The sequence below is a fragment of the Catharus ustulatus genome, chromosome 2, assembly GCF_009819885.2.
Source record: "Catharus ustulatus isolate bCatUst1 chromosome 2, bCatUst1.pri.v2, whole genome shotgun sequence".
Taxonomy (NCBI): Eukaryota; Metazoa; Chordata; class Aves; order Passeriformes; family Turdidae; genus Catharus; species Catharus ustulatus.
Window position 1 is genome coordinate 105,845,721 of NC_046222.1, and position 26,149 is coordinate 105,871,869.

At 40.5% G+C, this 26,149-nt stretch overlaps 1 protein-coding gene across 5 annotated transcripts in view; it reads left to right on the forward strand.

Moving 5' to 3' along the window:
* The window catches only part of FRMPD4 (FERM and PDZ domain containing 4), a 300,820-nt gene that overhangs the window by 255,475 nt on the left and 19,196 nt on the right, over positions 1-26,149 (forward strand). For all 5 annotated transcript variants that reach the window (XM_033052215.2, XM_033052211.2, XM_033052210.2 and 2 more), the window contains 3 exons: positions 13,542-13,587; positions 22,566-22,670; positions 23,834-23,941. In XM_033052215.2, coding sequence (XP_032908106.1) covers positions 13,542-13,587; positions 22,566-22,670; positions 23,834-23,941 — 259 coding nt within the window. The remainder of the gene's footprint in view (positions 1-13,541; positions 13,588-22,565; positions 22,671-23,833; positions 23,942-26,149) is intronic.

A 26,149-nucleotide genomic window follows, 5' to 3' on the forward strand; every position in this document is an offset into this window, starting at 1 on the left:
TGTCCCTTTTCAGGCATGGTCTCTTGTCAGGCCCTGTCCCCAGGTCAGGGTCTGTCCCTTGTCAGGCTCTGTCCCAGTACAGGCCCTGTCCCAGGTCTGTCTCTGTCCCAGGTCAGGCTCTGTCCCAGCACAGGCTCTGTCCCAGGTCTGGCTCTGTCCCAGGTCACGCTCTGTCCCAGGTCAGGCTCTGTCCTAGGTCAGGCTCTGTTCCCAGGTCTATCTCTATCCCCTGTCACGCTCTGTCCCAGGTCTGTCTCTGTCCCCTGTCACGCTCTGTCCCAGCACAGGCTCTGTCCCAGCACAGGCTCTGTCCCAGGTCTATCTCTGTCCCAGGTCTGTCTCTGTCCCCAGGTCTGTCTCTGTCCCCTGTCACGCTCTGTCCCCTGTCACGCTCTGTCCCAGCACAGGCTCTGTCCCAGCACAGGCTCTGTCCCAGGTCTGTCTCTGTCCCAGGTCTGTCTCTGTCCCAGGTCTGTCTCTGTCCCCTGTCACGCTCTGTCCCAGCACAGGCTCTGTCCCAGCACAGGCTCTGTCCCAGGTCTGTCTCTGTCCCCAGGTCTGTCTCTGTCCCCAGGTCTGTCTCTGTCCCCTGTCCCGCTCTGTCCCCTGTCACGCTCTGTCCCAGCACAGGCTCTGTCCCAGGTCTATCTCTGTCCCAGGTCTATCTCTGTCCCAGGTCTGTCTCTGTCCCCTGTCACGCTCTGTCCCCTGTCACGCTCTGTCCCAGCACAGGCTCTGTCCCAGCACAGGCTCTGTCCCAGGTCTATCTCTGTCCCAGGTCTGTCTCTGTCCCAGGTCTGTCTCTGTCCCCTGTCACGCTCTGTCCCCTGTCACGCTCTGTCCCAGGTCTGTCTCTGTCCCCAGGTCTGTCTCTCTCCCAGCACAGGCCCTGTCCCAGGTCTGTCTCTGTCCCCAGGTCTGTCTCTGTCCCCTGTCACGCTCTGTCCCCTGTCACGCTTTGTCCCTTGTCACGCTCTGTCCCAGCCGCCGCTCTCCGCCCCATTCCCGTGCCGTGGCTCGGGCGCTCCTGAGTGCTGCAGCCGCAGAGCCCTGTCGGCCGCACCCTAATCAAACACAAGTACACCAAATGAATTATGTACGAAATACCTATAAAATCAATTTAACAAGTCCCATCGAGTCAGTCCCTGCTTTCTCACCTACACCAGTTCACATTTTCCCTCCTACCCCCTTCTGGCTGCTGCTCTGCGGTGAGTTTTCTGTTCACCTCCCCGTGAGCAGCTTCCCCCTTCCCCTTGCTGCTTTCCTGAAGAGCAGAGAGTTGCTGTCCTGTCCTTCCCTCCAGCCCTGTTACCCGCAGCCCCTAAGGAGCGGGAGAGGATACGGAGAAACAGGTTAATTTTCACCTTTTCCCTTGTGTTTTGGTGCGGGCAGCGCTGTGAATCGTGTCCCCAAGCGAACTGCAATCTGCCTGTGCGGGGACCGAAACATCATCGGCTCGGCAAGTGGGGGCGGTCTGAGAGCTGGTGCTGAAGAGACTGGCAGCGTGTTTTTACTGCTGGTGTTACCCATCTAGACTGCAGCTCTCCTCGCTGGGTCCGACTGCTCTGCAATTATGTCTTCATTTTCTGTGTGGATAGAATGCAACCATTCAGCATTTTATGCTTGGTTTGAGTCTGCAGGGCAATTTTCTTCTCCCCTTTTCAAACGTTTGTTCCCCCTTTATAATTTACAATATATTTGCATTTATCTGGGAAGAATTTCTCCTTAAATATAGTTTAAGGACCACATTGAGCAGCATACATTTGCTTTCTAACTTTTCAGAGAGACTCGTACTAGTGATCCTTTGTCCCAAGAACAATGTAAAAAAAAATTTTATTGTTCTAGTGATACAGAAAAAGGAAAAAAAATAAAGGGTATAGCAGCACAAATGCATTTTTAGGTTAACCAGCATAAGTATTAAGAGTTCTTAAATGGCAATTAATAATATGATTTTGAAAGATTGGACAGAGCTTTAAAGAGAATAGGTCTTTTAATCCACATCTTATTAATTTTAGCACAGTAAATAAATTTTTCCTTTAAATGAATTTTTAAAAAAGGGGATGAACCTTTGCATTTGAAACATTCCAGATATATGGTACATATTCATGGCAGAACTTTTTAAATAACTAATGCAATTTAACAGGTGGCTAATTGTCTGTCTCAATTTCTTCTCCTGTCAATCTACTTCTTAAATAAATTAAATAATATGTGAGGATAGAAATATAACCAAAGAATTTGCACTTTGGGACTGCTGTCTGAATTACTGTGTTGTGTGCATGGTAGCTTAAGAAAAGCAGTCCCTTTGACTGCTCATCCAAATCATTATAAAATCATGTTTACCATGACTTATACCGTTCCAGTGGCATATGGATATGTCTTTGGCATCTGACCAATCAATTTTCTATTCCAGATGCAGTAAGCAAAAATCATTCTGCATTAGTCTCTGCAGCTCAGTATTCATCAATTGTCTAACCTTGCAGATATAATGATAATTACAGTAATACTAATAATAAAACCCATAATGCTCAAGACACGCTGAAACTTTTCTTAATGAAGAATTGAATGAATTTTGTTTTGTTCGAACATTTACTTCTTAAAACCATTTCCAGCAATCTGTAATTACTTAAAACATTATTCTGTGCATTGTGTTCCATAACAAAGGATTGAGATGCTCTTAGAATGGATCAGATAGTTTGGTCCCAAAAAAGCAGATAAGACTGAAAAGCATAAGTAATAGTGTTCAGACATCTGAAAGAAAAATACGATCACTCTTTGAATGGATGCGGGTTTTTAAAAGAAACAATGATAAAGCCAATAATATTGAACTGAGAACAGTATATAATATAGTGCTTGAAAATACAGTGTTCTTCAGAATTCAAGAGCTTTATCTCATTTCCAATTGCATCTTCCTCTTCTTAATTTCTTTTTCTTTATTGGCTGAATTTCTTTGAGCTAAGATAATGCTGTGAAGGACTTCCGACACAAAATAGCCCTAAGTGAATGTTATGCATTATTAATAAAAACTTAGATAACTCCCTAAAACAAGATGATCCTAAAGCATTTAACATTTAATCAGCAAAATTTATCTCATGTTCTGCTTTTTGAAATGCATTAAGGGAAAGAAAAAATTTAATAGCTGCAGGAATGAAGGATGTGTGTGAATGCCTGACCTTTCATTACTACATACACAATGCCCAAATGTGAAAATGAAAATGCCAGTGCCGTACAGATTATGAATAGCAGCTGTAATGGTTTCTAATGCTTCAGTAGAAATGAAAATGAAGCTCTGATCGTAAAAGATTATGGTTAATTTGTCACATAGTAAAATATCTGTAAGATTTTCTCATCTTTAGTGATCTTTCGTCCTCTTTAACATGTAACTCCCATAAATCTCTTTTGCAATTGTACAGATAACAACATTGCTCCTCTACAATTTCTGACATCTTCAACTATTTTTTCTTTTAGTTTCCTATTTCCAATTTGAAGTATAATTCTAGTGTATATGATTTCCTTGTTTCTCAGCAAGGAACAAGTCATACTAGTGTTTATTTTAATTCATTGATGTAATTATTTATTCAAAGTGTTTGGTATTAGATAATGCATTTTATTGAATACAGTAATTTCACGACTATAAGGCGCACCCTTTTGACTAAAATTTTCCCCCGAACCTGGAAGTACGCCTTATAGTCTGGTGCGCCTTGTATAATGGAAAAAGTTGTGAAATTCGCAAACCTGGAAGTGTGAGCCACAATGGGGGGGTGGTGCCGCGGGAGCGCCGAGTCGTGAGCAGGGGCAGGAGCGGGCAGCCGCAGCCGGCAGGAGCTGCGCGGGGAGGGAGGGAGCTGCCCCCAGCCCCGGCTCTGACGCAGGGGCAACGAGGAGCCGCTGGTGGCCGCAGCCCAGGTGGGGGGGGAAGGATCCACCAGCGGCCATGGTGGCCGAGCTGCAAGCTGAGCTGCACCAGCCAGCGCCGGGTGGGAGTGCCTGGGCCCGTGGCAGCTGCGGCCGCCGGGCAGGGGAAGCCGGGACCCGCGGCTGTGCGGTGGTAGCCGCACCAGCCGGTACTGGGGGCGGGCGGGAGTGCAGGGGCCCACGGCACGGGGAGGGCACCTGAGGCTGTGTTTAAAGGCTACGCCAGTCTGTGAAAAATGTTTGCAAACTGACAGTACTTCGTTACTTTGTTGCACAGGGCTCAACTCCTCGCTGCAAATAAAAGTGCGAGCCGTGAGCCCAGATGCGAGGAGGGGCAGGAGCACCCAGCCCCTGACCAGTGGCAGCCGCACAGGGAGACGGGGGTGGGCAGTGCCATGCTGCCCTGAGCCACGGATGGTCCTGAGTCACCCTGAACCGCTGCAACCCCGAGGTGTGAGCTGTGGCCACCCTGAACTGTGGCAGCCGTGAGCGCCGCCTCACCAGCCGGGGGCGGGCGGGAGTGCCAGGCCTCGCATACAGGGAGGGCACTTGGGGCTGCGTTTAAAGACTACACCAATCTGTTAAAATGTTTCCAATTTGAGCACCTGCCAGTAAACTCCATGATGGTGGGATTCTATTACTAATTAGTTACTTTGTTGCACGCGGCACGGATCTTTGCGGCAAAAATAGTGCGCCTTATAGTCCGGTGCACCTTATATGATCTACAAAGTTGCAAAATTTGCTGACTCATGGGGGTACACGTTATAGCCCGGTGCGCCTTATGGTCATGAAATTACTGTAATTGTTTTTATTGATCTCTTAACTGCCATAGTATCTAGAATATATTATACAAAACTATGCAAAATTCTGCATCAGCATGTACGGCAGATCTTCTCTGTCTATTTGTCCAATGGACAAAGTATGTCCATTTCTGTCAAAAATCAGAGTAGGGGAGAAACTGTTGGGAGAATATAAGTGCTAATGAAGCAGTATTTGCATTATATTAGTATCAGTATATCAATTGCCTAAGTTTGTTCGAGGTCAGACAGGCAAACAAGAGCTCTACTAGAGACAGTGTTTATTGTGGAAGACAGCACTTTTGCTTTTCTTGCTCCAGCAGATGCTGTGACCATCCCAGCAAGGGGACTTTCCTTCAAATCCATAAGCAATCCCTCTCCAGTCCAGCTTTGGATTGATGGTTTGTGACAGAAGAGCTGCATGTTGATTGTTCAGTCTTCAGTGTAGTTTTAACCTAGGTACAGAGTTCCATTTCTGCAAAAATAGCCATCAGCTGTGCCATGAAGTTTTTCTTGACTTCTGGGCTAAGTTTAAGCTGCCCTACCACTTAAAATGAAGAGCACAAATTAACCCAGCACAAATTAACCCAAAACTTTCCCTTCTCATGGGGCATGAGATACCTGCTGCATCCAGACTAGAGTAAAAAATCATTTAATAAAGTGGTGACTGTTGTCTTCTAACATAGTGTCAGCAAAAAGAGACATTAAAAATAAGCCATCAGAAAACAGAATTTATTTTCTAAATAAAAATTTGCATAGCATCTCTTTGAAAGAAAGAAGAGGAAAGCAACAAGCCTTCATTATGTGAATGTTAAAATTATGTTTACTCCCTGAAACATCTTTTTCAATTTCTAGATCATATTGTTAATCTCTGTGTTACACTGAGATAAGTGAATGGAATAACACCAGTTTCCAGGGTTTGAAAAGTTGTCTTATAATACCCTTCAGCTTTAACCTTCATTATTTTATCTGTAAATAAAAATTCAAGAGACTATGTGACTGTGTTGAGGTGTCTAAACAAGTGCTGGAAATTCAGGAGAACATAAGAAAGTTTATTTTATTCTAATTCAGATAAGGTAGAGGAACATGAAAGACCTGTACAGAGATGCACTCAAGATGTTGTGGTTTTTTTTCCTTTCTCTCTCCCAATTAAGTGAACTCTGAACTCACTTTGACCATTCATATATATTTACAAAAATTTAGAAGTTATTTTAGGAAACAGAAGGATGTTGTTATTATATTTAGCATTTTTTAATTTAAATTTTATATGAACATATATGCTACTATGGCAAAATCATGATGGCTCCATTTTTGAAAGCTGAACACAAGAAATGACAAAGTAATTGGAATGTATTTCATAAACATTGCTGGGTCTCTGGTGGCTACCTCAGAGAAAAGGTTCATGCCACTGTTTCAAAGCATAGTCTGTTATATCGGCATTGGGTTGGATTTTTTGGAATGGTTAGAGTTTACCATGTTGTGCATTTAATTCTGCAACTTTGGTGTTTTGTTGCAGCCCAAGTTCCTGAACATCCTCAATTAGAATGCCAGTGCAAAGGATGAGTGAACCCAAATTGATTGCATGGGTTTAACGTCCCTGAGCATTGTGAGCAGTGGGCAGGTGTTGTGTGTCTGCTGGATCCGTGTGTGGACAGCTGCTGAATGGGAGAACAGAATTGCACTTAGCTCACTTAGAAACTGTCTGAAAGGGCTTGCACAAAATGCTCACAGGAATGCCATTTAAAAGTAATTGCAGTCTGATGGAAACAGCAGAGTCTGACAAACAAAGCTGAGAAATTTTCAGGAGAATACAACTGACCTTTCCATGGTGAGACCAACCTCTTCTGTAAATATTTTACTTTGTTAGTATTGTATTAAAACTTCACAGAACTATTTCTCAAGATATGTCATCAATAGACATCTTGGGGCTGCCTCATATTCATTTTCTTCATTACACTTTGAAAATTAACGTTTCCTCAGAGCTTTTGAGACTTTGGCAGTTAATGATAGAAAAACTAGCACTGGAACATTGGCCTGGATGAGTGACCTGAGAGACCAATATTATCTCATTTTGTCTGCCTTTGATCCTTTAAAACTAATGTGTAGAAAGTCTAATTAGAAGAGGACAACTGAACAATTAATTAATAGGGGAATAAGCATTACATTTCTCTCCTTGTCTGTATGGCATCTTCGTGCAGCATGAATTAATTGACATGATGATGGTGTTGGTGGTGATATGCCAACAACTGGACTTGGTGACAGTCTCAGTCCATTGGATGTACACTCATGCTCATCTGGCTCTTGGTTGTTTTTTGCTACACTGACCAAAATGAGCAAATACTGCTTCTGTTAGATCAGAGAACTCCTGCATTGTAACTCCTAATATGTTCTCAGTTCCGTCTTGAAGTTCAACCCCAAATTCTCTCAGGGGTTGAGGGAGGCCATCATAAATCTGTGTAAGTAGGAAAATGGTTGTCTAAGGAAGGCACCTCAGTCCATGTCAAGTTTTCTGCATATTGCCAGTACTCAGAGGTGCGCTCAAGAATTAATTGAAGACCAGTGTAGTAAGGAGCAGGTTACATTGCTCAGGAGTTACACACCAGTGTAACACTTCTGTTGGTATTCAAGCAACCTTGCCAAAGCACTCTCCTACAACGTACACAGGTATTTACTGTTTGACCAACATTTTGGTAACTCAGTTACAAAGTTTTAACATCCTTAAACTTGAAAATATTAGCAACTGGAGAACTTTGAGTATTTGTGAGAGGAGGATTTATTTTGACAAGAGGTAAATATAGTCATCATACAGCACTGAAATTCAAGAACAACAACTTTATAGGGCTCACCTTGCCAAAGTGCTAATACAGAAGGAAATGGTGTGAATTTGGTACATGTGAAAGTTTGACAGATGAACAGCCTTAAAGAAGAGGAGGAGGCTTTTTTATTCACAAAACCTTTATTGCAGAGGTATCTGAGATGGCATCTGCTATATGAAAGCCCACCAGTGTGCCACAGCCCTGGTCTGAAGGGACCACTTCTGTCAGAGGAAGCGAGCGTAATTCAGCTTGCAGACACATTCACTCCTTGACCCCTTACAGAGATTGCCAACAAGGGCTCCAATTAGTGCCAGCAGCAGACTGACAATTCTAAAGATTGACTTTCGCACCATGCCAGGCCTTTAAAATAAAGAGCATTTATACAAAACACAATTTGCCTTGGCAGTAATTTTCAGAATGCTATTATTGAAGTTATTTATGTTGGAATCAGAGCATCTTTCCACTCAGCTCTGCTTCTGCTGCTCTTTGATCCTGCAGTGTTGTAATAATCCCATCCTTATGTATTTTATACTTTATGTGGCAGTGGTTGTTTCAAGTATCCATTACTTGCACAGTTTTTAGGGCTCTGACATTCAATCAGGATTCTTGCAAAATTCCCAAGTTGTGCAGATTGCTTCTGCTGTTGAAAGCCCTCACATATTTGATGGCAGACTTAAATTTTAATAAGTTTGTGAAGCAACAGACTATGCAAATGAAACTGCAGGGTTCAGGAGTTCACAAGTTAAAGTTGCTTGGATGTCAAGAGTATTTCACTGCATTGTCAGGGAAGCTAAGGACAGGTAATGTCATTAACATCAGTAGACAGGGCAGCCACAGCTTTCCAAATGTGATTGTGATGTCTCTGCCTTCTGATACCAGGGATTACAATGCACCATCCTGATCTCCAAAAATAAGACCTGAGCACTATGATCTTTGTGTTCTGTGCTTTGTTATCTCTAGAAAACAATATCTAAGCAGATGCTTATCTCTTGGGTTGGTCTTCATGTGTCTGAACCCAGAGTTTGGCACCTTGGCCTCATATCCCCATCTTATGTGACTACCTTTCATTCATTACCTGTCCTCCCTAAACTGGGGCCCCAGACCTCACCTCTATGGTGATGTACCTTATTTCATGAGCTTCCTGTTATGCTTGTTCCCTGCTGAATTCCTACAACTGTTGTCTGAGATGGAGTTGGGGATGTGATGCCATGTGTGGCGTACCCTGCCTTTCCTGGATGGTGTGATGGCAGGAATGCCCATCTTACTCTGTACAGGATCTTCAGAGAGAGTTCCTAGAGGTCAGCTGAACAGGCAGAGACTGAAATCTCATTACCACTCTTCCAGCAGTTGGCTCTGCCAGATATTGGCAACCTCTAGAGAAAGTTTAATTTTCTGTGTTCCCCTAAAAAATGTTCTGGAAAGTATCTTCCTAGACATGGAAAGGTCTGATGCTTGACCTGTTACTAAAACAGCGATTATCTATGGGTAGATGTTGTTAAAAGACCAAAAGGGATCTGCCCACAGTAGCATGGCTTCCAGCTTGGTGTCATCTTTTATACTTGTCCATTAGAGTCATGGAGCTATTGCCTGTAGTTTGTATTGTGCAGGGTGACCTTTGGGAATGGAAAGGGAAGAGCCCCAGGTGCCACGGCTCTTGCTGGAGGATTGTCTGGTGCAGAAGGCTTTTATCTTGGGTGTGCTTGTTTGCACAGTGCTGCTTCTCCTGTGACAAAACCAGCCCAAACACAGGGGGAGGCACACCCTTCATAAAGCTTTTCTCCCTGGATCCCTCCACATTGTTTCACGAGTGTCCATGAATGCTGAGTTTTTCTGATAGTTATCAAGGTTCCCCAGGGCAACTCAGGCAGGTTGGCAGCATCACAGGGCCTCCAGGTTCACTCTGTGTGTGTGTGCTATGTAATAACAAGTGAGAATGAGGAAACTGCCTTAAATTGGGTCTACTCTGTCCCACCAAGGTCCTTCCAGAAGATGTCTCCATCCCTGGAAACAAATCTGCCTGGATCTCTGGGGAAAACTCTTCCACAGGAACTGTTGCTCATCATAAAAACCTGGGGAAGTGAAATTTGTAGCTTTCCTAGGTGAATATAAATACTGTAAAACAGGTTTTATGTAAAAATGTATACACAGCTCAAATAAAAATGATCCTTAATTAGAACTAAATTATTGTAAGGTCCCTTCCAACCCAAACCTGTCTCTGATTCTGTCATTGTATTAAATAATTAAAGATGTACTACAGTAGAGTGACTTTGCAAACTCTTTGCTCATTAATACTATGTTAATATTCATAATATTGAAAGACATCCAACCACTGAATGATTTTTCTCTAGCCTAGATGCTAGAATTTGAAGATAATTTCCACCTTTTCTTAGCTTTGAATAGGGCATTTGAGGTAACCTGTTACATTTTGTAGTTACCTTTTGACTCACTGATTTCCCTTTCCTTACTTCAAAATGCAGTGTAAACATACTGCAGATCGTGGCATCAAACTCCACAATTGTGGAATTCAGACCTTTCTCATCAATAGTGAGACCCAAATTGCAACAGATGATTTTAAAATAGCAGAGAAAAAGTGTTTCAAAAGAAGAGTTTCAGAATTTACTGTTCATTGTGAATGAAACAGCTAAGTTACAGTTAAAAGATTTTTCTGAATTGTATTCCCTCAAAATTATATTGTTTATTATAGCTTTAATTAATTCTTTAATTCTTTATTTGTTCATCTTCAGTGGGAAAGAAACCAAGTACTCATCTAATATGTGAAATTGCTAAAAGCTTTAAAATTAGCATAAATTATTTTTTATTCTTCCTTCTAAAGAGCAATATATATACTTTTTCTACTTAAATGCTATATTTGCTGTAGGATGCATATGAATAACAGGCCAGCTTATTCTATTTGGCTCAGATATTGGGATTCCCCCATTTTCCTCATCTGCCATTGCCCTTCTTCTCTTCCAACTAGCAAGAAGCAGAAGAGAGGCAGTGATTTCCAGTTCAAGTTCACAGAGGCTGAAATTGTTGCTGAATGTTAATGCCTCATGCAGCTCGAGATGCCTGATGCTTAGTAATGCAACTTTAACCTTTATAATAGAAATAATTTGATTCTCAAACCATCTATATTCTCTCCTAAGTAGCTGTGAGGAGTAGTGAGAATGGACAAATATAATCACCATGCAGGACACGGAGAAGGACAGAGAGATGAATCACAAGTTCCCATCAGACTTTTCAGATTTTAGCCTTGTTATCACTATTTGATTCTAATGTCAGGAAATGAAAGAAACATGAGGATATTTTGTTGTGATGTTGATGCTAGCCAGTCAGATGCCAGAGCACTGAAAAAGTCAGCAGCTTGTTTTCTAAGCTGGTATTGCAGATGTTTGGTCTCGAGTGACAAAAATAGCACAGAAATAATTGAGTAGTTGTTAAGTGAGGTTGATAGGTAATAAGATAACTGTAATATATGTTTGTGGTGGATTTTTTTGTTGGTTTTTTGGGATTTTTTTGGGTTTTTTTGTTTAGTCACATTTTAAATGAGGAAAGATATTTCAGAGTGAAACTAAGACTGCAGTTGTGGTTTTTTAGCCTTTGCCACTGTGTTTCAGGCGTTGTTTAAAAGATATAGCTCGCGTTTCAGTGTGATGATGTACCTTGTTTCTGTAAACTTAACTGTCTGTATGTTCTACTGTCACACAGGGGCACAAGTTTGTCCACATACATTTAAGCTACAAAACACAGGGATCACACAGTCAGTGATTTCATTGTTTCTCCATTCTTGTGACATATACAATACACATACAATTGGCAGTCTCCAGTGCTGTGCAAAGTTTAGCAAATAGATCTATAGGTTATGCTACCCATATCAGCAGTAAAAAAACTGAGCTGTCCTGCAGAGATTTGTCATCATTAGTTGAGAAAATCTTCAAAGAAGTGGTGGAGTCATGACTGAGTACTGCAGATCAAAAAAGCTGATGATTAAACACTTAGTTCTTCTGTAACTGTGCTGTGTTTTGTATGTAGCATGAGTTTTATAGGAAATGTTTACTCTGATGATGAGGGATTTGTGTGTAGTACTTGATATCATGTTTTTGAATGTGTAACATGATTATGTCCAGATACTCCAAAGGGTCTTATTATAGCCTCAAACATTGAATATATGGTGCAGAGTCTAGCATCCTTCCAATGCAAGTATTTATCCTGCAAGAAAATCTTGTCCACAAAATATATCTTTAGATCTTTTGGTTTAAAAAAAAGCACTTGCTAATCTAGTATGAATCTTGCCCAGCCTGACACCTGGACAGGTTTAATCCAAGAATAATGAAGAGCTGAAAAACATTTTCAGGAGAATGTGATTTTCATTTTTAAAGACAACTCTCTAATGCATCTGGGCTGCAGGAGGCAGTGGTAGTGGTAATCATACGCAGCATGAGAAACATAAAGCAGTGAGTTCAAAGTAATTGAAAAGATCAGTTGGTCATGGTGCAGTTATCCCAGGGCTGCAGTTTATCCCAAACTAACAACTGTGAGCCCTTCTGTCTACTAACCCGCCTAGTTTAATATAGCAATCATAATTGCGTAGATGTGGATAGCACAGAGATGATGAGATTCTTGAAATAAGTTACCTTTTTTAACATGCATTTGTAGATTAAAAAAATGTGGCAATGACACAAATGTCTAATAAAAGAAGTTAAAAATAAAAATAATTAAAAATTGAAACTCTAATTAATTTTTTCTTTAGTTATGTGATACTAGCTTAGATATTGCCCCTTCCATGACTGGTGGCTTTGACAGAAGTAGAATTTGTAATCCCTGTTGCCATTCAGTAATGTTTGCTTCAGCAAGTATAGGCTGGCTTTCTAGACCTGTTTTCTGACTAGGCCTCCAGTCTCTCCTTCACTTTTTGCCTTTTGACTGTTAAACTTGCGTATCAGAGGTGTCATTTTGCTTATCAGGTGACCCTGTATAAGACCAATGCAGTATGATTTTTTTAGTTAATTCTGCTCAATAGGTCAGGCATGCAAAATCAATTCCATGTCAATTTAACTAGGTAGTAAATCACATAAATAAACAATCTGTGTTTGAAAGTAGCAAAACCAAGAGAAATAGAATTCTATCTCAACAAAATGGCAGCTGACCTTTTCTTAGCTAACACCCACTGTAACCATCTGCACAAAAGATAATACAAGAGATATTAACTGTGATTGTCTTTTCTTCCTCCTTTTTCCACTTTACTTTCCACAGTTATCTGCCACCCTCAACTACCCAGAGTTAAAATATATGTATTATATCTCTAGATCACTTGGTCACATCAAGATTAGTAATAATTTCTTCTCTTTAACCTATAAATCAATTGTGGATTTTTAGAGCTTTTCATATGTTTTCCATTTGCTAGTTTCATTGTAAAGAAGACCTGTTTAAATTGAAAGAAAAACCTTTCCTTAGCAATCCTGTAAAAATCTATAATTCTAATGGGAGAATTCACCACATATTAGTCTTTTCCCACCTATTTAAAGAGGCGAGCTGGAGAAGAAATGAAGGCTAAATTTTGTCCTCATTTTGTTATGAGAAAAAACACTGCTGTCTTCAAACAGATTTGGCTTGAAGTATACAAGAACTAGATGGTATAAAAGTGACTTGCATTTTTAAAGTAGGTAAAAGAAATTGGTAAACTACAGATGCTGAACTAATACAATTAATCAAAGGTTATTTCATTCTTACTGGATACAACCATTATTGCAGCATGCACATTTCTCTGATGAGGCAAAATCTTTGTAGCATAAAATGCAAAGTTAGGCCAATTCAATTTTTTAGATTGGAAAAAACTTATTTCTTAATATCTATTGTTATTTTAGCATATTATTAAACTCTGTGCTACTCTGCTATGTCATTGTCATAAACATTCTTCCGTATTACTGCAGTTTTCTCCATTAAAAAGAATAGCTGGTTATCAATAGTGAGTAAAAGTGACTCTTTACTTGATTTTACTTTTTTTTTCTTTTTATAGAAGCTGCAAAGAATCGATCCTTCTTACTGTTGTTCAACCTTACCCTGTAAGTATTGTCAATGTTTTCTGAATTAGTTTCCTAGCAACGCAGCAGCTTCTTTTTATGCCCATATTGTGATTGTGTCCCTACATTATCTGTGCAATTAAAAAAAGTAAGTGCAATAAGGGCAGTATCTATCAAAAGTGATGTTTCAGATGGCATTACTGTGTCCTGTACTCAAAGGCAACATTAGTAAATTAAAAAATAACAGTCTTTAAACTCATAGTGACAGAGCAGAATTCTGAGTTCTGCTTTGATTTCTTGTTTGTTGCAGCTCCTGGGTTTTTCTTGATTCTGCCTTGGTCCAACAAAGTTATACTGCTGCAGCAAACCAGCTATACCTTATTTAAGGGAGGGCTCTGTCTGTATCTCCAACTTGTGGAGGTGAAGGGAGAGCAAAGACAGACAGGCAACCATGTGAGGTTACCTTGAACTGGCTGGAGAAACTGCAACCCATTCAGAGCTGGCTGATGCAACGTGACTTTGCAACTCACTCAGTGGTTTGTGGGAGTGGGTTCATGACCTGTCAGCTCAATCCCATTTCCCATGAAAAATGGGAGAAGCCAAGCCAGGGGAGGAAATTCATATGTCCATGCACAGCCATGCATACATTGTGTGCTGCTGAGGGGCCTCAGCCATGCAACAGGAGTAATTCAGATTCAGCAGGTCCGTTTGGCTCCCTGTGGTCTAGACTGATACACAGCAGTTTTCATTAACAAGGAATAATTGCATCCTTTTCATGCAAGAATAAGAGATGAGGTGGATTTGACACAAAGACTTGAAAACAAGTTTTTCTGATGAAGCTGCCAAAATGTACATCTTGCAAATGTGACTTGGCCCATGCTGTGTGTCTTTGTACTAGTCATTAACTTTCCTGGTTAGTTTTGAGGTGGCCATTCAGTTTTACTTATCCTGTACCCTTTCTAGAAGCCAGTCTGCACTGCACCTAATCTGTGGGGGAAAAGCATGCATTCCACAGCAAAAACAGGCAAGGGCTGCCACCCTGAAGTAAGACCTGTCAGGAAGGTGATCTGGGATCAGGTCAATTGAAGCCTGATCTGACTAAATAAAAAAACCTAACTGCCTTTAAAGCTTCTATTTTACAGCCAGAGGTTTAGTTCATAGTGAATATACATAATGTGGGGGAAATACCTACCCACTTTCCTTTTTTTTGTGCATGTTTCATCCATTGACAGACTTAATTCTTGTCTGTAAATGTCAGGTGAAGAAAGGACACGTGCTTTAGTGCACATGTGTGTAGTCTTTAACAGTGGACAGCAAAGTGTAGTACTACGTCTGTGACATGTTGTGATCTGTTATGCTGCTGGTCTGACAGCAAGTCTGTATGTACTGAATGTAGAGGAAGCTGAAACCCAAATAAATTGTGCACTCCATGTCCAATGGAAGACCTTACAGCACAGGTCCTTCTCCAGCCTTTAACACGGAAAAGAGGGAAAGTCGTGACCTGGTATCTTTACCAAGGGCAAGTCCTGCCTGACCAATGTAGTGGCTTTCTATGATAGAGCGATTGCATCAGTGGACAAGGAGAGGATACAGATGTCTTTTATCAGGGCTTCTTTAAAACCTTTGGCAAAACATCCTTCTCTCTAAATTGGAGAGAGTCGGATTTGTTAGGGCCACTGTTAGGTGGATGAAGAATTTGTTGGATGCGAGCATCCAGAGAGTTGTGGTCAACATCTCAGAGTCCCCATCATCAGCTGAACATCAGTGACAAATGGTGTCCCTCAGGGGTCTGTAATGGGACCAGTGTTATTTAATGCCTTTGTCAATGACATAGAAAAAGGGATCAGGTGCATGCTCAGCAGATTTGTAAGTGACACCAAGGCAAGTGAGATAGTTGACACACCTGAAGGACCAGAGAGATTTAGACAGAGCCTCAAGAAATGACCCCTGGGAAATCTCCTGAAGTTTAACATGACCAAGTGTGAGGTGTTGCAAGTGAGTCAAGGCAATCTCTGGTATCAATACAGGCTGGGGGATAAGCAGATCAAGAGCAGCTCTGTCTGCTGGTGGGTGAGAGTCTGGACACAAGCCAGTAGTGTGTACTTGCAGCCCAGAAAGCCAAACATGTCCTGGGCTTTATCAATAGCAGTATGACCAGCAGGATGAGGAGGGGTGGTTCTTCCCTTTTATTCCACTCTCTTGAGACCACACTTGGAACACTGCATTCAGCTTTAGGATCCCCAGCACAGAAAGGGCATGGACCTGTTAGAGAAAGTCCAGAGAAGGCCACCAAGGTGATCAGAGGGATGGAGCACCTCTCCTGTGGGAAAAGGCTGAGAGAATTGGGATTGTTCAGCCTGTGGAATAGAAGACTTCAGAGTGACCTGATTGTGGCCTTTCAGACATGAAGGGAGCCTACAAGAAAGCTGGAGACACACTACTTACAAGGCATATAGTGACATGTAGTGACAGGACAATGGGCAATGGAGAGTAGGTTTAGATGAGGTATTAGGAAGAAATTCTTTACTCTGGGGGTGGAAATTCTTTACTCTGGGGGTGATGAAGCACTGGAACAAGGTCCCCAGAGAAGCTGCAGATGCCCCATCCCTGGAAGTGTTCAAGGCCAGGTTGAATGCAGCTCTGAGCAGCCTTGTCCATTAGAAGGTGTCCCTGTGCATGGCAGAGGGCTTGGAACTGGATGATCTTTGAGGTCCCTTCCATTCTTTAATTGTGGCAGTCTGTGATTCACATCTGTTTGTTCAAGCTGTTTGTGAGGCTTGACAAGGCAGAATCTGCTCCTCTCACTAAGTAGCAGCAAAATCTAATCAATAGTTGAACTACCTCTAGATGTCACTGAGCTAAGGATGGCACTGAAACACTTTTCTGTCAGCCATTAGGACTGCTGTGCCCATTTTATAAATTAATTTTAAAAATTAATTTGCATTGCCCCACTCTGGTGTGTCTGTCAGAGTCCCCCAACTCTACCTCACCGTTTTGCGGGGGATGGATGTTTAAGCTCATGCAGGCATGAAGATCATCTCCCCAAGGATGTACACAGAGCAGTTAGAAGATGAGATTAATGCCTGCATGTTGGTGCTAGCTTTAACTGACCCATTTTTACCCCAAAGTTGGGATGCTTAGTGAAATGAACTGTTTGGGAGGGCCTTGACTGCAGGACTGTTGCACCCAGCAGATCTCATCTGTACAGCACTATTGTACCTCCCTACCTGTCCAGAGCAGGGTCTCATGGATTCATAGCATCCTCCCCTGACTGCTTTCAACATCAAGTTTTTCTGCAGTGGAAGCAAGGGTGTCTGTAGGGATGTGGAGCAGTTGGGATGATGCCAGTGCACGTGCAACCAAGTTTTGGCCCTGAAGCAGTGCAAGACCCATCAGTTTATGCAAACCTTGGGCTGCAAGGTTGCCTGGGTACTCCTGAGTCACTGCCACACCATTGCTGTCAGCAGTGCCTGAGCCTGTTAGCATCTCTTCCAGCCTTGCATCCCCTGGGTGTTGCTGCACTCCAGCTGTGCACCCACCCTGGACTTCTGTGCAGGGGATCCTCTGACAAAAACGATTTTCCTTACAGTTTGAAAATAATATTTATGCCTTCAAAAATTATGATGCACACGTAGTTTCCCCATTTGTGTAATTTTGCCTCCTCCATGTTTCCTTTTATTATTTTGCCAATAAAACTGGAATGATGAAGTAGAAACCAAACAAAGGCAAATAAGAACTTTTAAATAAAGCCGGAATTTCTTCCCCATTCTTGGCAGAAATACATCTCTACAAACATTTCATCGATATCTCTTCTCAATGGTGACTTTTCTTCTACCATTGCATGAAAAATGTCTGCCAAGATGGATTACAAAAGTGCTATTTCTTAATTGGTTTTATTTGTGCTCTTTAGAGTGTGTTTTGATTTTGCATTTAAGTAACCATCCTTTACGATTGCAGGTGAAATTAGACATAATCTAGATTTATAATACTCTGTAGTTCACTTAGTACTTTTTGAGAGCTTTTGGGGATCATTTTTGCTTCAATGCTTTCAGTTTTGTTTAACGCTGAAACACATTAAAACACATTAAAATTTCATTTTAATTATACCCAAGCTAAAGCATTAGGCTATCTTTTTCTTTCCATCAATCTGCAAATCTCTGATAGGTTCTTATCACCAGCGCTCCTAAGAAGGTCACTGAGCAGCTCAAGCATTTAAAGCAGTTCAGTTTTGATTTCTGGCTGTATGACATTTGATTATAATTCCTGACTGTTTTATTCAGTAAATGAACTATCATTCAGATTGTTGCCTTATTAAGTTTTAAGCATTACTTAAATCAAATAACTTGCCTGTTTGATATCCTTTCAGATTTTATGTGCAGAGATCATTTGATAGGTTGCTTTCATGATTAATCTCTTAAGCTTCTTGGATGAAGTCCAGGCCCATCTGAGATCTGTGGCAATTTTGTTGTGCGTTAAGTTTTGCAACAGGGAAAAGATAGGATCTTCTTCTGTTTTGAAAGAGATGCTTCTTGTTTTAACATGGTTTTACTTGTGAGACACAACAATTGCAGAAAAACTACAATAAATCACATTTATGGATCATAATGATTGTGGCAACAATCTTATTGAGAGTTTGTGGGACTAATGACCAGACTGCGACTACCATCTAAGAACGGCAAAATATAAATAATGCAAACACTTAAATACAATTGTCTATGATAGATTGCCAACTTTTTAAGACAAAACCCAGATCTGACTACTATTGGAGCAATTAAATTTGTGCCATGGGTTTAACAAAGAAATACTCCTGATGGTGATCTGTCAGTGCCATGTGGTTATCACAAATTAGTGTGTGGTAAAACTTCTCCACATTATTTCTTCCATGTCCCTACTTGCTCTTCTACAGTGCTCTTGTGATCCAGTGTAGTCTTTTCAGCCTTGTTCACAGGTATGAATTAGCATATTTAGTTTGCCTTTGGGCAATATGTCCTGTTAATAAATGTAATTCTTCCTCTTACTCACCTTTTATTTGCTTGGTAAATACTGACACTTGTAATTGCTGTTAGCGGTGAACCAAAAAGTCAACACATATTTTGCACTTATGCAATTTTTTCCCTTATTTTCTAGCAAACTTACTATTTTGTATTAAACTAATGACTATTTTTAAGTAACAAGCTTAAAATTTATTCCATATATACACTCTGTGACTATTTAAAAATAATATTATTTCTGTAGTTTTAAATGTAATATTTCTACTTTTGATGCTTACTGTCACAGAGCAGGTTTTCTTTTCACCTTGTGATTGTCCTATACTGCTGTCACTCTATTTCTTTATGATATCTCAGTACTACACTGTGCTCTTCTAGCTACTAAATCCTTCTTTTTCTTGAGCATAAGTAAAGGTTTTGCCGTTGTACCACCTCTACTGGCAAGAGCACTCAAAGGGGCTTTTTCAGCAAATAAAAACCTCTTCCTTTGCAATCTCCCTCAAATTATGGTTTACCTGCAAAAACTGCATGAAGCACTAGACATTTTTATTTTCATCAAAAAAGTTTGCCTCATGATGTAGGATATTGTTTCTAAGATCTAGCAATAAATGACCCACTCTAATGCTGCTGGCAAATCTAGGATCTAATTTTGAGAAGTCTAGAAAATGAGAAAGTAACATTTTCCTGAAAGTCTGCTCTTCAATCTTTTGTAATCTGTAATCTCATAGTGACTGTAATCAAGGCCAGTGATTACAGTCACTCTAAGCAGGGTTCAAAGTAGGGTCTAGAACTTCACTATTACTTTCTCCAAGTATATCTCTGTGCAATGCTTCATTTTTCTTGTTAGCAGTTTCTCTAGGTAATGTTGAAATGATCAGCTGATCTTTTTCCTTTGAATTCTGTGTAAACAAGTAAAAATTATTTTAAATCCTGATAAATTTGAGCTTTTAGTAGGAAACAGGGCTTAGGTCACACAGAGTAAAGTTTGGGTGGTTTTGAGTTATTTTGACTCCTTGTCTAAATGTGTGCCCTCATTTTGCAGAAGTCACTCTAATGAAGCTGTTTTTATCTGTGACAATGCAAATACTTTACTTGCAGTGATAGATGTCCTGCATTAGTGTAAACACCTCCTGCTTAAGGTCATTAACTGAGAATAATGGCATCCATTTGGCTAAAACACAGAGCATCAGAAATAAATGAACCTACCACTATGAGAATCATTAAGTGATAGCATTCTTCTACAAACTTAAAGACATTAAAATACAGTAGATCTGCTCATCATCTTGCTGAGGCTTTGTCAGACAAGCAAGTTCCAACAATCAAACCCAACTGTTTTCCTAGGTATTTGCACATCCTTTGGAAATGCTTCTATTCCCAAAGAGAAAATGTCAAGTGTCAAGTTGATGCAAAGGTAGAAACAATGACACTGCGCAATTAAATGCAAAGGCTGTGCTATATTCTAATCTTTAACCAGCAGAGAATGTTCTCCCAAATACCTGGTGCAGCTGTTTCATTTTCTTACCCCCCTGGTTTATAGTTTGGAACTTTTTGGAAAACAATCTGCTCCAGGCTCACACAGAGTGCCTGGCAAATGGCTAGAGTCCTTCGCATGTCACCACAGCAAAAGCGGAAATGAAAGGAAGCACAGTGTTTTATGGTAGGTCGTGGTGTGCTCCCCTGGCTGTGCAATGGGTCCATTAAACCCCACATCCCAGAGGGGTTCTTGGGAACCTACATATATTCAAATCTTTGGTTGTCCCGAACTCTCCCATTGCATTTTTGCAATAACATAATTAAAGTGTTTATGCTTCCCTCAAGTAACTTTTGAGGTTGTAGAGAGAAGAAGAAAGAGCTTGTAGAGAGCAATAGGGACACATAGTGGTTTGCCAGATTTGCTGTATGGGAATAACCTTGCCAGAACCCAGAAAAAATTTGGCAGTCTGCCTGTTAAGAGAGGCTGGACTGGTGACTCATCTGTAATAAGGGCAAGTAACAGAGATTTGTTCAGCAAGAATAATAAGTGAAAGCTACTCTTTTCCCCATGTTCTTGCAAGGGAAAGCCAGTAGCCTAATTCTGCTGCTGTGCTGCCCTGTGGCAGTGGAAGCAACAGTTTACAGGCTATTACTTGGGTGCCAAGTAGACTATGTGTCAGGGGATCCCTTACACACTGCAGAGGGGGACTACATGGAGAGGAAGGAAGTTAGAACAACTCTCTAGAGTTGTTATATTAATCATTGTACTATTTTATACTTTCTAGGAATTCATCTTCAGAGGACAGTATTTAAACTGCTTCAGCATTTCTATGTTGTGCCCTCTTGCTGAAGTAGTAAATGGGGTACCCCACCCTGAGACACTATTTCAGTATTTTACTTTTTTCTTTACACCCTTTTTTTTTTGGTGGTTGTTTCAGAACTTCTGGGGACCTTCCATTTTTTTCAGCACTGTCTCTGGAAACTGGGCTTGGTTTGTTCATGGGGTTGAATTTTCTGTTATTTGCAATTATTAATCATTGTGTGGTCATATGTGCTAGAGAGGTAAGAAAGAATGAACTGTGAAAGCAAAGAAACATTTATTTCTTGATTCTATTTTGTGCCTTAGGAATTACTGGATGTCTCTGATATTTCTTGGGAGAATGTGTCAGCATTCATTCCTTGTTCACTGGTTGATACTGATCCTATGGTAATAGTTACCATGTTTTCAGTGTGGTGATAGATTTAGAGGCATGCAGAAATGAGCTAGACTTCTTTGTGCTAGTTACTGGAAACAAGGCTTCTGCATCACAAGAAAATAACTTTTTAAGCCATTTCAGCAGAGATCAGAGGCAGAAACAGAGGAGCGCGTAGCCTTGGACTACTCCATTACCCCTGCAGATTGTTAGTTGAGTCAGAATTTGAGTGATAGTAACAAGACTTCCCATGTTTACAAGGACAGCTCTCATGCCACATTGATCTTCACCATTTGTGCCTCTGCTTATTTCTCACAGGCAAAAACAACAGGACTCAAGTTTTTATTCAAAACTAGTAAGGCCATTTCTCAGGATTCTGCTTCAAGATTTTGAAGTACTTGATTCATATTTTCATGCAACAAATGGGTCAAAATCTGGCCCAAAAGAGCCCAGTGACTTCCAGCCAAAGCCAAAGCCTTCCATTGCCCATTATCATGGGTATGGAGTGAGGCAATGCCAGAAGCACTGTGGTTGTAACTGACCTGACAATAAATCAACCTCATTTCTGCTGCTAAAAATGGAAATCCTATTGACTGTGAATATTTATTTTAAAAAGGAGTTGTTAGTCAAATTACTCAAGTGGGGAGATTTTTTTCCCCCAGGGGCTGAAAATAGGTGAACCCATTGCATAATGTAGTAGGTGAAAGTCAAGTAGGTCCCCGAAGAAAATTCAGAATGCTTCTACACTTCTAATCCATGAATCCCTACAACACATAAATATTGAAGGCATGCCTTGCACAGGATGTGTTTAGGGAATACCTTCCAGGGAAGCCTGATGGCCTGCAGGTGCCTCTTGGTGGTTTTCACCTGTGTTTTAAAGTGGACAGATAGAGTGAGATGCCACTGCATTTGGAGACCTCCCAGACATTTTTCTGGCAGAAGTTGTGTATATGGCTATGCAGTAGATCACAGATTATGCAAAGATTTTCCATTCAGTCTGTGAAGAAGGGGTCACTGGTAAGTCAGTGGTCAGTGTCCCTTCATGCAGACAAGGCTGGGTGACAGCAGTCATTGTGGGAGCACTAAAGGAATTTGTGTGTGCACTGAGAGCCCTTCTCACTGCTCCAGTCTAACGGGGATAATTTTCATTATGTTCAGTATGAGCTGGTGTTTCCTTATGTGTATGTACATATAGATTACCTAAGGATGCATTATGGTTTGACTGTATTTCCATTCTTCTGTATGCAAAATGTTGCTGTATGCACAGAGTTCCCAGCATAAAAGAAACAGGGGGAATAACTGAAATAGAAAAAAGAGTTTTAATTTGAAGTTATGTGATATATCTTGTCATCATCTTTTCTTCCAGTCTCCTAAATCAGCTTTTATTAGTGCTGCAAAAAAGGCAAGATTGAAGTCCAATCCTGTCAAAGTGCGCTTCTCTGAAGAAGTCATTATCAATGGCCAGGTGTCGGTGAGTATTCAGCTATTCTCAGAAAGGACTGAGCATTTTCATCCAAAGGTACAGCTTAAGCCTGGAAGGAATATAATTGCATGGCAGGAAAAATGGTGACAGGCTTGCAAAGAGAAGTGTTTTTCTATTTCTGAAGTTTTCCAAAGATCATTTTTTAAAGATCATTTATGAAAAATTTGTCCCTTAAAATAAAATGAAGATGCTAGTGAATGAATTCTGTGGTAATAGCACATGTGTTTGTCTTTATAGTCTTGATAGTTTTTCTCTCTTGGAGTTTTTGGATCAACTTTGTTTTCATAAAACCCATAAGCTCAAGAGAGGTACCATGTCAGGAAAACTGATTAAGATTACGTCACAGACCCCTTTAAAATTTGTTTTATCTTCTTGAGCTTATTGTTTTGAGACCTCAGGCAATGTCAGCCTCCCTTTGAGAGACCCTCAACTCCTTCTTAGACATGAACTCCCAGCTCATTTTCGTAATTTGCCAGAGCATCATTCCACACTGATGTCTTTAGCCAGCTCTCTTCCAAACCTAAATTGATACTGCATTTTTTTTCTAAAGCATTTTCTGCTTTTTAAAATAAAAAGAAACAAAGAAAGCCTCCCAAGATTTGGTTCCCTTCCTTTTTCCCCTTTATTTTGCTGTACTGGTTATGAATCATCAAATTAGGTAGCAATTTTATATATTGCTCTACTTAAATGATTGAATATACCAGCATTTAATATCCACCTATAAAGAAAATGATAATACCTTGGTTGTAAGCCTTACTAACTAATTGTAGTTTCCATTTTTTGGATTGAAGACACTAAATAACTCACTATATTCAGAGAAACAGTAATCCACTTTTCTATTTTAGTGAAAATGTTTCAACTTTAGAGGCAATATTTATTGTCAGAGAGATAGTATTTAGGGAAAGAAAGTACTCCAAGCCAGACATAAAACGTATGTGAACAGTTACATTTTTCCAGGACAGAAACCCATAGAGGGCAGCTGTAATGAGCATGGCTAGACCCTTGCAGGGCACTGATATTTCTGCTTTCAGTTTGGGCCAACACCTTTCTTCTGAGATTTTTTGCTTTTCCATCAGAATGATGTACTTCTAGAGAGAACAACATTCGTATTTGTTGCATGTTGTAATCTGATTCACTAATTTGGTTGACAGGAAACAGTTAAGGACAACTCACTTCTTTTCATGCCAAATGTTCTAAAGGTGTATCTTGAGAATGGACAAACCAAATCTTTCCGTTTTGACTGCAGCACTTCAATAAAGGTAAGTCAGCTATTTCTTGGTATGAGACGTTCAGTAATTATCATTTACTTGGGATGTTGTAAGAATGAAATTACTGGTGTGTTCAGTTTGGGCTGGACTCTTAGCTCAGAAATAATGAGGATTTGGTCCATTTTTCTGTCCCTAAAAACATATTTTATTGTCAATGAAGAAAAAGTGATGATTTTAATGTGCTTGGAGCACAATCAAAATTGTGTGGTTGTATCATTTTGATATGCTGCCAAACACTAGCATGATTTGTCAGCAAAAGTCAGGAGCTTAGAAGATTAAGATGTTGGTTGCTGATTGAATATCATCTAGCTTATCATTCAGTGAATTTAGGATGGGATATTGCAGACTTATGTCAGTGATAAATTACTCACCTCAGTGCAATGCCCTTTACACTTTCCATAGCAAATTTTCACATACAGAAATAAAAAGGTAAAGCCCTGGCACAAAACTGAGGCTGCCAGGGAATGTCTGTGACACTGTTCCACGTGGGTTCCTAAATCAGAGGCATCATCAGTGTCTATGAGTAGCATGGTAAGCAGCAGGACCAGCATGGCTGTTTGGGACAGCTAGTTTCAACACAGATTAGTTACCAAATCCAGCTCACTGCATGGGTGCATGCACGCCTCATCTCATGAGACTTGAGAGGGACATGGGTGGGAACGGTTGGAAGGCTGGGGATGCCAGTTTTTGCTAGTTTTAAGGGTTTGTAGAACCAGGCATATCTGAAGAAAGGCTACCTTTGTGCTCACTGTGATACAGCAGCATGCTCAATCAGTTAGAGCAGCAAAGAGAGTTATTTACTAAGCAGACAAGAAATGTACTCCAGTCTGATGGTAAAACAGATCTAGAGTCACACTTAAAAATGAGATGCAACATTTGCCAATAAATGTAGCATATATGCCTTAGGCATAAGTTGAATGCCAGTATGGATACAAGCATTCCACCCATGCGATACATCCATGGGATACTGAATTCCTTGAGTCTATTTGCAAATTTGGCTGGTGAAGAAATAGGAGACGTTACTCATGTAGCTAGTAAGGTCTCAATACCCTTCTAAGTCACACAGGCTCACTTTCTAGTATTTTCTGTTATGAGCATATGAACAACCAACCTATTCCAGGATGTTTTGCCCCTGAAGACCAGTCTTTGGCCATCACATTACATGAGTTTTCAGTAGTTCTCTCATGGATCTGTCAGGTACTCTCAGACCAAGTGTCAAATCTGAAGTCATTGGCACAGATACCCATGTCACCTCAGTCACCTAACTGTATTGACGTTGTAAACCTGCTTTGAACTTAGTAATTTTGGCTATTGGTAGGAATAATTTCCTCTGCACCTAATTCAGGCAATTATATATTCTGAGGCCTGCACAGCTATAAAAGGCATATTCTTGCATGTGTGTATATTCCTCATTGTGGATGGGTGGGTGTGGATTGTCACTTCTTTGCTTAACTGGGGTGACAAGCCCTAGGTGAGTCAAGGTAAGTGCAGGTTTTCTCACCTTTAGCAGTCCACTAGTTCACCACTTAAAAAGGAGGGTGCAAGCAGCACCTAACCTGCAGTCCTCACTTTCCATATTGTTGGGTCATAGCACCTGGGCTGACTCAGATTATGCGATGAGAGGATATCTAACAAAAACTTTGGTGCAGTAATTCCGAGGCTGTGTGCCTTAGCCTCATATTATAAAAGGTCCAGAAGAGCTAGTGGTGGAAAGCAGTGCCAGTAGTACCCTCCCTTAAAAGCTTATATTTGGTATTATGCTGTTTCATGTTACTGTTATGCCTGTAGTCTTTTAGCATAGTTTATAAGTATAAATAAAAGTAGATTTAATATGTAAGTAATAAATTCTCCATTGGTCAGAATAGTATATTAGGCTTCATTATTTAGAGTGATAGCTAGCAATTTATTAATGCTACCTTATAATAATAAATAATCTTATGTTTGCTACATTGTAGAGAGCTGTCCCCATCCTCCCACATACATTTTTTCATCCATCCACCAGTTTAGTCTTGATTTTCCATAAACGCGCTGTAATTGATCAATAAATCTTCCTAAATTATGTTAAAACACTTGGATTACCATTTGTCATGATCTCCTTGGTAAGTCCTATCCATCTGGATACTTATATATATCTGAAAATCTTTCAGATGCAAGGAAATGTTTTAATCTTGTCATCAATACTGTGAAACTATTTCTAAA